General features: G+C 46.6%; 1 protein-coding gene across 1 annotated transcript in view; it reads left to right on the forward strand.

Moving 5' to 3' along the window:
• Nucleotides 1–411: 411 nt before the first annotated feature.
• The window catches only part of PRSS23 (serine protease 23), a 22,384-nt gene continuing 8,133 nt past the window's right edge, over nt 412–14,662 (forward strand). Inside the window, exon 1 of the mRNA XM_081860605.1 lies at nt 412–809. Within this exon, the coding sequence (XP_081716731.1) occupies nt 802–809 (8 nt within the window). The 5' untranslated portion in view covers nt 412–801. The remainder of the gene's footprint in view (nt 810–14,662) is intronic.

The following is a 14,662-nucleotide window of genomic DNA, read 5'->3' on the forward strand; positions in this document are numbered from 1 at the left end:
TTGGGCGCGCTCTTTCGTCTGAACGCATCTCTCTCTCCCCCTCGAGGGAACAAAATACCCCATGGGGTGGGGGCGGACTTTTTTTTTTTTAAGTCCCTTTTGGCATGGGAAAACAGGAGAGAGAGGGCTCCTTTCTTTCCTCCGCCCCTCTCCCCAATTCACTGCTTCTGAGGAAGGGGGAAATGCCTTGACCCCTTTTGCAAATCCTGCCCCCGCCCCGCGCGCGCTGGAGCTGCGCGGAGGCTGCTTGTGTTTGCGCACGGAGGGGCGTGGGCACAGGGGGGCAGCGCAGGCGGAGGGGGTTGCGCGTCGTGGGGAGGGGCGGCTCCTCGGCTGCAGCCAGAAGGGGGTGGCTTGAGTCTCAGGGCGCCTGCGCCGAAGTACCGGCTTGCCTCCTCCTTGGGTAGGACTTTTTCCCCGCCAGCCCCATCGCGCCGAGGGGTGAGAGCAGTAGCTGGGCAGGAGGGGGCTCCGCGGTGACACCTGCAGGGAGCTCTCGGCTGCGCTCCTCTCCGGTTGCCAGGTTTTGCAAGAGAGAGCGAGCTTTGGGGAGGAGGGCAGGGCGGAGAGGACATCTATCTGCAAACCTCGTTTTGTGTGGGTGCGAGGAAGGGGTTGCATCGACTGGGGGAGAAGGAAGGCAACGTCCGAGCTAGCAGGGAAGAAGTCTTCCTCCCCTGCAGCGCCGTGAACCTGCGAGTGATGGGACTTCAGTCTTCATCTGTCTGAGTTGTGTCTTAAAAAAAAAACCTTTGCTCCCAGGACCCTTGAGAACTCTTCAATCAGCGTGCTGGTACAGCCATGAAGAGGTAAGTTGATCAAGAGTTCTAGAGAACTGTAGAGATCTAAACCAAGGAAGCAGCCCTGGGTATCCACAAGTAAAGTCCATCTGGGACCCAACTTCCAAGTCGTTTTTAGCCCAGAAGGGACTCTTCTTGGAGAGCATCAGCTGATCTGAGAGATGATCTGGCCACACACCTGATAGGTGATGTTGATTTGAACAATTCAATAAGATGGGGTCCTTTCCTCTTTAGTGGATTATTACAGGCGTTGGGATGGCTACTCTTCCTGGGAGCCATGTGAAATGTTTGGGACTTGGGCAAGTCGAAGAGATGAAACAAAAACCTATTGTTTTTTTAAATTTAAACTCTTTGGGGTGGTACCTGTCTCCTTTACCTGTTTCTTGTCTACCTGAACTTTGATTCCCTATCCCTATTCTGATTCCTTATGATTATCTGTACTTAACGTATTGTGGAGAGGGGCTGTAATGCAAGGGTAGAGCATCTGCCTTGTATATGGAAGCTTCCAAGTTCAACACCTAACCCTAACCCTGGTCTTATCTTATTGGAGAAACCCTGGCTTAAAACTGCTGCCAGTCCGTGTAGACAATACTGAGCTAGACAGTTCAATGGCATGACTCTTGTGTTCCCTCTATTCCTACATAACCATACAAAGCACGGACTAAGGACAAGTGATCTTGATTCTAACTAACTCTTCATGGAAGATTTGAAAACTTTCTCCTACTTACTGCTTGTCTAATCTCTTTGGACCCTCCCAAATTCCCACGGACCAGCCGTCTCTTTAAATTGTTTTGCGTCCACCGCTGTTGCAACACCACCCTTTGAGGCACGCTCCGGGGCTTAGCAATTTCCCCCCTGCATACCGAATTATTGAATTATAGGGTCTATCATGTTCTGTCCTCTTTACTAATACAGAATTGTAGAGTTGTAAGGACCTCAAAGGATCATCTAGTCCAACCCCCTTGCAATGCAGGAATCTCAGCTAAAGCATCCATGACCATCCATCCTCTGCTTAAAAGCCTCCGAGGAAGGAGAGTCCACCACGTCCCAAGGGAGACCGTTTCACATGTGCCAGATATCGCTGGACTGGGACTTCTGTCTTCCCTGACCATGGGCTATGCTTCTTGCCAGGGAGGTTTGTGGAAGTTGGATTACACTGCCTGGTGACAGTTATCCAGAGTTTCAGGCAAAAGTCTTTTCCAGCCTTATTCGGTGATCCTGGGGATTGAACCTGGAACCTTCTGTATGCTGAGCCCATGTGCTCTGCCGCTAAGCCACGGTCTCTCCCCCCCCCCCACAGTTGTGGTTATCCTCCGGTGGTCTAGTTGTGGTTATTCTGCGGTGAGACCTAAGTGCCTCTTACGTACGGTTGCTAAGTCACATCGTGGATATTCCCCTTGTACTTTTTAATTTGGCAGTGAATTGGGAGTGGAGGCAGGAGCTGCAGCGACTCATCTCTCTCTCTCTCTCTCTCTCTCTCTCTCTCTCTCTCCCTCCCTTTCTCTCTCTCTCTCCCCCTGCCCCCCCAATTGCCCATCCTTTCATCTGCAGTTCTTCCTTCTGTGCAAAACCCCTGTAGCCCTACTTGCTTAAGTAGTCTCATGTAATTCCACAACAGTCCTAGAAGGTAGGCTAGAAGAGGAACTAAGAAAACAAAAGAGGTTTGATAAGGCAGCAGCAAATTAAACCATGCCAACTTTGTGCTGTGGGCACAGCGTAGCTTCTCCAGGTTATATCGACCAACTTGGCACCTTTTGCAGTGCCTGCTGTAAATGTGGTTTTGGGGTGCTGTGTGTGTGTGTGTGTGTTTTACAAGAAGTACATTTTCCTCCAGTTTAGAGATAAGGTCTGTTAAGAGAAAAATATGCAGGCCACGTGGGGAAGTTTTGCAAGGACCTCTTTCGACATGAGCTACTATAACTCAGCAAAAGAAGACATTTGTGCAAGTGTTACATGGGATGGTGTCCTTCCTCGACTTGGTGCTTTCCAGATGCTTTGGGCTGCAGCCAACACGACTGGGACTGGTGGAAGTTGCACTCTGGAGGGCATCAGCTTGGGCCGAACAAATGTGCATGCTGTGTTCCTACTGCACAAAGGTGGCATTGGCATCCAACATTCCTTCCGCCTGTGTTTTGACCACCATGGGCATGTGGCTCTCATAAGGTTGCCTGGAGGGGAATGCGTCTCTCTGTAAAGGGTTCCACACCCCTCAGCTAGAGCCTCTCCCAAGTGTTGCATTTTGGAAAAGGACAAGAGAGGCAAAGAAACAGAAAGCACTGGAGAGTTTGTGCTTTCTGTCCCCCTCTGTGTCATTGTCACTTCTGAAGCAGCTCTTAGGCCTGAGATTTCACTGGTGGCTGGTGGGGAAGTAAGTCCTTTAGAGTTCAGATTGCAGGCACGGCCATTCTCCTAGAGACCAGGGAGAAGGGGGTCTAGCCCAGCTGCCTTTGACAACTGGATTTCTATGTGCAGGGAGTTCCATATCCCTCTCTCTTTCTGCAGGAACATTTATTCATGAGCAGTCCAGAAGCTGCTCTAACACCTCATTTGCCGTTTGTGAGAACAAGACCAAAGGGTCCAATGTGTAAATAAATTTGGGTGGCGATGGGCATGTGTTTATTATGTGTGCCTGTGAAACTGAGCCAGTTTGCCCTTTTAGTATAAACACTAACATTCCCTGGCACACAGTTATCAGAAAGAAACTTTGTGCGTGTGTGTGGTTTGAGGAATTCCAAGAACACAAGGCAAGTCCACGCATGGACTTCATTTTGCTTGCCCTTGCCTTGGTTTTATTTGGATACTTTCAAAGAGTATTCTATCAAGCTATGCCTTTGGAAAGCAATTAATGTTTAACTTCTTATCTACATGCATGCGAGCACACCCAATCTGGGCTGCCCCTGCATTTTCTCAATTCAGCCTGGCTGAAAACAGACGGAAAATAGACCGGCTTTTCTTTGTTCTTGGATTCTGATTGATGATTACAGAAGCAACACTGACTGGAAGCAAATGTCCAGCTATTGTAATCCATGCTTTAATGAGGTAATGAAAGTCATGCCCTAGTTGGACATTATAGTCAATGCATATTTTTGGAAACTCCAGCACAGAATGCCTATGTGCGCACACACAGGCTCATGCGAAAACAGCTGATTAATATCATGCTTGCTTTCTTGGGTGACACCCAGGAGATACTCGCTTATTTCCACCAGCTGTAAAAAGTTTCCCTTCGTTGTGAAATAGTTGGGCTTCAGTATCCTGGAACGACTTCCAAAGTCTCTTGGAATCCATATAAATACAGTACAATGGTGGGGAAGGATCTCTCTAGCTTGCACATGCAACGTCATGAGATTGCAGCCTCAGCTGCATAAATCTGCTGTGCGAAAGCCTATAAAAACCCATCCTTTTCCCAGAGTGACTGGCACCCAGAGTCGTGTGGGCACTGTTTTGGCATGATGTGATCCTGGGCTATTGGCGAGTGTGTCTTGATGAAACAACCGCATGAGCCATATCCCCCTTTTAGCTTACAGTTAGCGAAAGGCTGACATTTCAAGAAAGGAGAGTGAAGTTGCCCTGCAGACCTGACCAGTCCCACCCCTCTCGCCACTGCATTTTTGGCAAAGTCTGAAAGAGAGCTGGCTGCAGTCATAGGGTGCGTGCATTTAAAGGACCCTTAAAGCACATTGCTTCCCCTGAAAGAATCCTGGGAAGGACAGTTTACCCCACACAGAGCCACCATTTCCAGCACCTTTGTCAAACTACAGTTCCCAGACTCCTTTGCGCAGCGGGGAGTCTTGCATGACCAGGGCTCCCAAGCAAATGTAGAAACCTGTATGAAAGCTCTTCATTCGTCTCCTGCAGTGGTTCCCAACCTTTTCCAGGCCACTGACCCCTTGGTTCCATAAACTTATCCTCAGTGACCCCTGCCCTATAAAAAGGCATTATTCAGAATAGTGGTTTGCACTGTGAAGGATAATAGCACAATAAAACCATAGAATTATAGAGTCATAGAATAATAGAGTTGGAAGAGACCAGAAGGGTCATCTAACCCAAACCTCTGCAAGGTAGGAATCTTTTGGCTAATGTAGGGCTTGGACCCACAACTCTGAGATCAAAAGCATCTTGCTCTGCCAACTGAGCTGCCCCAGCCCCCAATGAATTCTGAATAAAAATTCAATGAAGGAAATTTGCTTTGAAATTCAAAACAGTAACAATGAATTGCACATGCACTCAAAATCCAGTTAAAACTATTTAGTTTAATTCATTCAACAAATGAAACTTGATCCAGTGATACCGGCTTTACAAAGTCTGATGGTCATTTACTCCTCCAGCAACCACACTCTTGCCTCTTAGCACCCACCTAGGTAATACCCGCCCCACAGGGGGCAATACTGTCCCCCTTGGGAACCACTGATCTAATGCACAGACAGCAGATGGGTGTTGGCAAGGGACTGGGAGGGACAGGAGAGGTGATCTCCCTGTGCCAGGTAGCAGGAGAGAGATCCCCAATCTCTTTGGGGACACATTTTCAAAAATCTAAGAAAATGCCATTTGTTATTTATTCGTTTAGTCGTGTCTGACTCTTTGTGACCCCATGGACCAGAGCACGCCAGGCACTCCTGTCTTCCACTGCCTCCCGCAGTTTGGTCAAACTCATGCTGGTAGCTTCGAGAACGCTGTTCAACCATCTTGCCCTCTGTCGTCCCCTTCTCCTTGTGCCCTCCATCTTTCCCAACATCAGGGTCTTTTCCAGGGAGTCTTCTCTTCTCATGAGGTGGCCAAAGTATTGGAGCCTCAGCTTCAGGATCTGTCCTTCCAGTGAGCACTCAGGGCTGATTTCCTTAAGAATGGATACGTTTGATCTTCTTGCAGTCCATGGGACTCTCAAGAGTCTTCTCCAGCACCATAATTCAAAAGCATCAATTCTTCGGCGATCAGCCTTCTTTATGGTGCAGCTCTCACTTCCATACATCACTACTGGGAAAACCATAGCTTTTACTATACGGACCTTTGTTGGCAAGGTGATGTCTCTGCTTTTTAAGATGCTGTCTAGGTTTGGCATTGCTTTTCTCAGAAAATGCCATAGGCAGTCCAAAGAGCCATTCCAGGCTTGCTTTGTATTGTACATTCGTGATGATTTGTGCTCATGATGGGGCAACTAAGCTTGAAGCCTCTTTCCTTTTTTTCAATACTTTTATTTTGCTTTAAACAAAATACAGATAAATATAAGATATACAGATAAATATACAGATAAATATAAACAACCAAAATTACCAAAGAAAAATCCTTAATTATTATAAAGGAAAAAGCTAAAAAACTACAAAAAAATCAAAGTACATGGCATAGAACATAAGCCATTATGGGAAAGAAAAAGGAAAAAGGAAAGAAGGAGGGGGTGGGAGGGGGGAAAAGAAAAGAAAAAAAGAGAGATAAATGAGCCAAAACACAAGAAGGCGCATCTATTGTACGCTTCCGTCAAGGTCACAACAGATCATTATTCTTTTCAGTTCTCTCTATCTGCATTCCATAGAATCCCTCATCTTGGTATCAGCGAATATTTCCCTATTCGGTATCATTCTAAACATAACCAGGTCTTTATTGATGAACCCTTATCCTCTAGAGAATTATTTAAACATTCCCGCATGAAGCCTCTATCAGTACTGTTTGCCCCTCCCCGCTTCCCACAGTGGAGGGGAGCCACTAAGTTCTCTCCTGCCAGTCCAGCACTCATTTCACTGTGCTCTGTTGGCTCTCTGCTACTGTTCTGCCGTTGGATAATGGTACCCATGTTGGGCAAAAGATTCCTGCATGGCCGGCGGGTTGGATTAGATGAGCCTCAGGCGTCCCTTCCAAAATCCACCATTCTATGATCATGCAACTTAAGCGTAGGAACATAGGAAGCTGCCACTGGTATAAAGATCCATCCCAGCAGGGAACTCTCCCTGCCATAACTGGAGACGCTGGGGATTGAATCTGGGGACCTTCTGAATGCCAGAAGATGTTCTGAGGCTGCATTAGAACCTTTCCCCAAAAGGAACTTGGGAATGAGAGAACAGGGGATGGGAGGACAGCTCCGTGGGCTGCATAGCATAGTCAAGAAATCCAAATTCCTTTTTTAAGTGTGTGGGGTGTGTGTGTGTGTGTGCAGAGTGGGGATGTAGGCGAGCCAGACCCGGTAATTCTTAAACTAACTTTGCCAGCTGGTAACCAAATCACACAATGATCCTATTACTTTGGCGCAGGGCTGCACTCCGGTCAGCTTGCCAGCATACCTGCTGTGTCTACTGTATGCGTTGGCAGGTACCCTGGCCCTGAACGCTCTGGCGACCTGGTTCAGATTTTCCAGCGTGTCTCCTCTCGTAACCCTCAAATTAGCAGGGATTTAGGAAGGAACAGGCTCAAGAAACACAGCATCGCCAACAGGCTGTGTCCCAACATACGTAGCTTGTGTGTGTGTGTGTGTGTGTGTGTGTGTTTGAAAATGTGCTTCTGTAATCCTTAAAGTGCCTTGCTTGTGTTTTTAACAAGCTGCACGGCCAAGGAAAGCTGTTTGAATGCTTTGCCAGGAGTGGGAACTATTGCTGGATTCTCATTCTGTACAGTGGTATCTCGGGTTACAGACGCTTCAGGTTACAGACTCCGCTAACCCAGAAATAGTACCTTGGGTTAAGAACTTTGCTTCAGGATGCGAACAGAAATCACGGCGTGGCAGCAGCGGGAGGCCCCATTAGCTAAAGTGGTACCTCAGGTTAAGAACAGTTTCAGGTTAAGAACGGACCTCCAGAACGAATTAAGTTCTTAACCCGAGGTACCACTGTGTAATAATTTGTTTAAAGACGCTCTTTGCTCTGCCTGCCTCTTCCCCCTGCACTGCCCCCCCTTGCTAATCATTCTGGCTCCTTGCCCTGTGGAAAAAACTATCTTCATTGCAAAATGTAATGGAGACTATTCTTCTCGCAGTTTCCCCCCCTCTCCTCTCCCCCCCTCAAAACTGTACATTGTAGGAACAAATTCTAATTAGCAGGATTGAAGAAACACCTCTTAAATAGTGACCTTCATTTAAAAAAAAAAACAAACAAACCGTAGGCATTTAGAATGGATGTCCTTACTGCAAAGGTGATTCATGCCGTAGAGAGAATGAGTTTGTAGGTATGGAAAAAAAGAGGCCATGCGCTTTCCATGCCATATTCCTGAGAGGTGAAAAAGGCTGCTTGTATCTCATCCAGATGTAAGTCAAGTATTCCATGTGGTCAAAGAACACCCAAATTGCCTGCCACAAGAAATAAAGTAAATTATCCAACTGAAGTTGTAGCATCCTGCTTGTGGTTAACGCTTAGCTGGAATGAAATATTCAACGCAGCAATAGAGAAATTAAAATAGTAATTTATTTGTCAGACAAATAAATAAGAGGCACAGTGGTACATGGTTACCAAGCTCTGGCCTGGCCTCCTGCCATTCTGGCCAGCACTTATATTCCCTTAATCCAGCCCCCTTTGCTCCTCCTGTGGCTGCCTCTGTCCAATCAGCCTGGTTGAAATTCCTATTGGCTGTTTGCTAGAACCAATCACAAAAGATACACCCACAAAAGATACACCCATTTCCTTGCCCTTATAAGGGAGACAAAGAGCTATATATATGACATATAAGTAATAATATATCTTACATGGAATCTTAATTACCAGCTCACCTCTTGCCCTCCTTGCCCTATTGCCTTATAAAACAAATGTTTAATCTTACATTTTATGTTCAACAGATGTCAAGGATCTTGAGTTTCACATCAACATTGAAAGATTTCCTTCATTTAATGTTTCTAAACAAATGCCTGACAACTATATATCAAGACTGCTTGGATGGCGTCTTCTGTCTGGCAGGGGGGGGGGGGGGCTGGTGGCTGACTTAATTTCAGGATAAATACAACTCTTACAACCATATGAAATAAGAATCTAGCATTCCTTAAATCCTTTGCATAATTACATTTAAGCCAATATATTTAAGCTAATATATTTCATACATTTATCATAGGTAGCCTCTTAAAAGAATAAAGCTTTTCAAAGTAAAAAGGAAGGAACTCAATAAAACACAGCTTTTAAAAGAAGCCTCTTCAGTTTGCACCTCCCCCTTTCCCCCTCCTCTCCAGCCTCAAAATAAAATAGGAAGAAGCTGCTTCTTCTGCCAAGCCAGTTGCCTTTCCAACATTTAACACATTTTAACCTTTTTAACTCTCTCAGTTTAAGAAACAGCTTTAGAAGAGACTTCCCCAAAAATGCTCTCTTTCTTTCTAGCTAAATGTTTTTCTTTCCATTTGCTCCTGGCCTTTCAACCTTAGAAAGAAGATCTGGCTCATTTTACTGGGAGGCACATTAGTATTATCTTTCCCCATTCCTAATGGTGTTTTCTCAGCCTTGGGGCAGCATATGTAATTCTCCCTTTTTATGACTTTGAGAATTGTTTTTCTACTATAAATCAATGGGGCCCTCTTGTCTTAGGAGAATGGCCAAGGTTTCTTCTGCCTGGCATGAAACATTTGAAAATCCTTTTTTAAGCTCATTTTTAAATACAAGCCTTGATTGAAATATATAGAAGCTTTGATAAAAATGCAGGCTTATGGTTAGGTGCCTCAAAGTCTCCCGTGAGCAGGAGAAACAGCTTTCCAAATATAGGAGGCCTTCTCTTTCCAGCTCTGTGGGATGGGAAGGCTGTCCTACTATACCTGCTAGAAGCAAGACCCAGTTAACTCAACGGAATTGGCTTTTCTCAGCAGGAATGTTTAGGTTTGCACAGTAATTGCTACAGGTAGGATATTGGTGCACGCTTCACTTTGTTTTTTTATTGGTTGCTGGTTTAAAATTTTTTCAATGTAGCTGTTTTTAGTGGTAATTTTATTGGGCTTTCTCTAAGCAGGTGTGTTCAGATTTGCACAATAATTGCTGTACCTGCACAGGTAGAATGTTGGTGTGTGTTTCTTTTCTCTCTTTCTTTTTATAAAATTTATTTATTTGGTTTTTCAGATTAAAATTTTACAGTCACATATCCAACATACAACATAAAAATAAGATTTCAAGGAATCTCTTGGAATTCCCCCCTCCCTTTGGTGGGTCCTATTCTTAATCATTTCCTCCTGCATCTTTTATGACAATCTAAATCTTTTACCTCTCCATTATGTCCAAAATTCACCATTCAACTACAAGTGTTATTCCAATCCTACTGAAGATTTTAACAGTTTACAATGGTCTTTAAGATAAGTTATAAATTTTCTCCATTCTTTATTAAAATTTTGGTCTTCTTGATTCTGGTTATTTTAGCCATCAACTTGATCTGCCATTCTTCTCTGTTAGGGACTTTTTATCTTCTTTCCATCTTTGTGTGTTTCAATTTGTTTTAGTTGGTTGCTGATTTTAAGTTTTTAAAAAATAAATAAATAGGTAACTGCTTTTAGTTATAAGTTTATTGGTTTTTCCCTTTTAAGTCACTTTGATTGTTGGTTTTTCAATCAAGCAGTGTATAACTATTATGAAATAAAATAAATAATGGTTTTTGTGGGCTTACCTCCATTGATGGAGGTGAGGGGTAAGGGTAAGTTCCCACATGTACCACTTACCATTTATTCTAAACCTTTTCAGTTGCAAGTGAATTTATTCTAAACCTTTTCAGTTGCAAGTGTGCCACCAATAACTTCTTTTGGCAGGTGGGGGCTATCAGTAATTTTGGGGAAGCTGCTTTTGTGTAAGTGCTTTACTGCGCATCTTCGCAATGGCAGGTGTGGGGATCCCCAACTCTGCAGAAATCAAGGTTGCGCACAAACACACCCTTTTATAGGAGAAGTGGCTTCCAAGGTCAGCTTCACTGCCTAGCATCCCCTGCTGGCCAGGTACTGCAACTGCAGGCATCTCTGAACAGGAAGAGGAAATGATTCGGCAGGAAACAGGAAGCAAACCCACTCCAGTAGCCATCGTAATGGTATAGATAGCAAGTGGCAGGGAATGGGAATTACCCCCGAGTCCACTGCTGTGGGAATAAGAGATCTCCAAGATCTGGCATCATTTTCTGTGAAGAGAGCAGATGTTAGAGTTTTCCAGAAGGCTACCGATTTTTTTTTGTAATTGACATGGCTGCCTGTGCTTTCCCAGGGTTCCAGTACACCTGTGCCTTAATGACTTGACCCGAAGTTGACGGTCGTTGACCTCTCAATTGACCAAAGTATTTTTTGACCCATCTAATGCCACCTCTGATCCAGTCTTCAGTAACACTAATGTGCTAGAACCTTTGGCGGGAAGGCGGGTGGGATGGAGACGTGGTCATTAGGCACCTTGCATAGGCTGTGTGCCTTTCTCTAAACTTGCCCTCATGCTCAGGTGTGCAATTATAGGGATGTCAACAGACAAGCAACTCCCAGCTTTAAAAGCAGGAGAGAAGGAAACCACCTGTATTTTGGAGCCCAGGGCCATAGCTAAGGAGGGGAGCCAGCTGGGGTCTCAGCCCTGGGTGAAGCCTCTAGATGGGCACCACTGAGGCTCCCAACTTGCCAGCGGCTTCCTCCAACTGCAGCCCGTCCATGGGCTCCAGAGTCTAAAAGTGTCCCTGATCTAGGAGAAGCAGGGAAACCAGGAAAATGATCATGCCCCCCTTCCCGTTTGTTTTTGGAAGCAGAAGCACTTTGGAGTATTGCTGGCTCATGTGTTCTCTCTCTCTCTCTCTCTCTCTCTCTCTCTGTGTGTGTGTGTGTGTGTGTGTGTGTTTGGATCTAAAGGACAACATACATGTTTACATCATATGAATACACAAAAAGGGCACTGCTGCATAAAATCTGCTACAAACACTGAGTCCTCTTTATACTGAAAATAAAATACCTGCAATCAGTGGCGTAGCGTGGGGGGTGCAAGGGGTGCCAGCCGCACCGGGCGCAACATTTTTGGGGGCGCACTCGGAGCTCTCTGCCCCTACCTGGTCCTGGTGGCTCACTCTCTCTCTCACAGTGCTGGCTGCGATGGAAAGGACGAGGCTGCGCGCTCCCCAGCCCAGGCGCCGCCTTCTGCGCGCACACTCGCTTGCAGCTAGAAGCCCTGCAGAAAAGGCCGTCGGGTGCAGGAGCGGCGCCTACATCGCGCTTCCCGGAGGGGGCGCGTCGCCCGCCCGGCATTGGCGCGCGTTTGGGCGGGCTGCGGAGGGCGCGAGCGCTGCGTGCGCCCCAGGAGGCCGGCGAGGGCGGGAAAGCGGGCGGCTCGCTCCTCCCGCGCGCCCGAAGGGGCTTTTTTGGCGGTTCCCCCGCTGCTACGAAGTCCTAAGCAACGAGAAGGAAAGCGCCTCATGAGCATAGCACTGGAGGGTGAGTCTCAACTTTTCTGGATGAGCACTCAATGTGTTGCAGATATTAAGCATAACTTTAAAGCCCTAAAAAAAGAAGAAGCAGCAAAAAAAAAAACCACCCCACACGGGGGGCGTGTTCTAATTCCCTTCTAACTCCGGGTTAGAGCGCAGCACGTGGAGGATGGGTGGGGAAAGAGAGAGGAGGCGGGCGGGCGCGCTGATAGAACGCCAGGCGCGGGGGCCGCCAGGGAGAGCCAGCGCGCGCCCCACCCCAGACGCTCGCGGCCACCGCCGTCCCTCCCTCCCAGGGAAGGCGGGATTAGAGCAAGCGCCCCGGCAGCAAGAAGCGCGCGCGCACGCCGGCCCTGCCCTGGATCCCTCAGAACAGCCAGTCTCTGGGAAAGTGGGCGTGGCTTTAGAACTCTCAGGCAGCAGAGGCCGCCGCCCGGCAAGGCTTCCCATTGGGAGGCGCGAAGGCTTTAGTGGGTGGGGATTGGCGCAAATGTAAGCAGGGCGGGCTAAGAGGAGGAGCCGCTGCCGAGGAGCAGCGGCACCAGCAGCGTTTCCTCTCCCCCCCTCCCCTCCCGTGTCAACAAGCGGGGCGCCTGCGCCGGGGGTTTGCGCATCTTTTCCTCTCATGCGCGGTATTTGCTTCCCGAGTCGGGCCCGGGGTTTGGCCTAGAGCCAGCGGCGGGCAGAGGGCGCAGAGCGATCGGGCGCAGCTCTCCGGCCGCAGCGGCTCCGGGCGGGCGAGCGATCGGTCGGTCCGCTGGCTCAGGATGGCGGACGACTCCGCAGTGGCGTAGCGTGGGGGGTGCAGGGGGGGCGCAACATCTGGGGGTTAGGGTTAGGAGGCGCAAATCCACGGGTTAGGGGGCGCAAATCACTTGCCTTGCCCCGGGTGCTGACAACCCACGCTACGCCACTGCCTGCAATGAAAGAAATGTGATGCTGACATACAAAGCACTTTCTATTTATCCCTTCCTGTAATTTGGAATGAAAATGTAGCCAATCCACTTTAAATTCCTTAATTGCAATGGTTCAGCAGCCAGCAATTTTTAAAGGAAACTTGTGGAGTATTTATTCATTTATTTTATTCTTTAGAGCATGGGTAGGCAAGCTAAGGCCCGGGGGCTGGATCTGGCCCAATCGCCTTTCTAAATCCAGCCCGCGGATGGTCCGGGAATCGGCGTGTTTTTACATGAGTAGAATGTGTCCTTTTATTTAAAATGCATCTCTGGGTTATTTGTGGGACATAGGAATTCGTTCTCCCCCCCCCCATAAAAATATCGTCTGCCCCCCCCACAAGGTCTGAGGGATAGTGGACTGGCCCCCTGCTGAAAAAGTTTGCTGACCCCTGCTTTAGAGCATTAAACTGCAAGTCTTTAGTGCTCAGAAGTAAGTCCCACTGAATGCAATGAAGCTTTGTTGTTGTTTAGTTGTTTAGTTGTGTCTGACTCTTCGTGATCAAATGGACCAGAGAATGCCAGGCACTCCTGTCTTCCACTGCCTCCCACAGCTTACTCCCAGGTAACTGTGTAAAGATGCTGCAGTCTTATACTGCAATCTTAAGCATTTTTACTCAGAAGTACCGTATTTTCGCTCTATAACACGCTCCAGACCATAACACGCACGTAGTTTTTAGAGGAGGAAAACAAGAAAAAAAATATCTAAATGAAATAGTGGATATATGAGTTTTGTGGTTCATGCTGTGGCCACAGACATGTGATCTGACAGTGAGTTTGGAGTAGCCCAATGCAAAATCCTGAGGATCCATGTGGATCCATGCTTTGTAACCACGGAGGAGGGAAGGAAGGGGAACCATGGATCCTCTGCTCACGACTACAGCAGATCCCCCCTGCCACCCACAGGCATTCGCTCCATAACACGCACAGACATTTCCCCTTACTTTCTTTTTTTTTTAATAATATATTTATTAGCATTTTTTTAATTTAGTTGCAATTCCAATAAACAATACAATATAACATATCTTTTAACACAGTCTTCTTAACTTCTTTGGACTTCCTCACATCTCCCGCTCCTGCGTCCTAACCAAAAAACAAATTTTCCAACAAATTTATTCCCTTATTTCCATTCTTATTATCTAATTTTCCAATATTATATCTCTAATTTTTGATATCCTTTATTCAAATCTTAAAAAATTAAATATACCTTTTAATTTTTCCAAAAATTTATCTTTTCTTAAATTTAACTTATCTTCATATATCCCTCCCTATCTTAATGGTGCCCAGTTGTTTATATTCTAGCATCCTTCTTAACATTCATATAGTTTACAATATTTTTGTAGATAAATCTTAAATTTCTTCCAGTCTTCTTCCAACGTCTCTTCTCCCAGGTCTCGGATTCTGCCAGTCATTTCAGCCAATTCCATATAATCTGTCAGTTGCATCTGCCATTCTTCCAGTGTGGGTAGATCTTGGGTTTTCCAGTACTTAGCGACGAGTATCCTTGCTGCTGTTGTTGCGTACATAAAAAATGTTCGGTCCTTCTTTAACACCTTCTGGCCAACAATACCCAAAAGGAAGGCCTCTGGTTTCTTAGGG

This window comes from Podarcis erhardii (genome assembly GCF_964252035.2).
Source record: "Podarcis erhardii genome assembly, chromosome: 4".
Taxonomy (NCBI): Eukaryota; Metazoa; Chordata; class Lepidosauria; order Squamata; family Lacertidae; genus Podarcis; species Podarcis erhardii.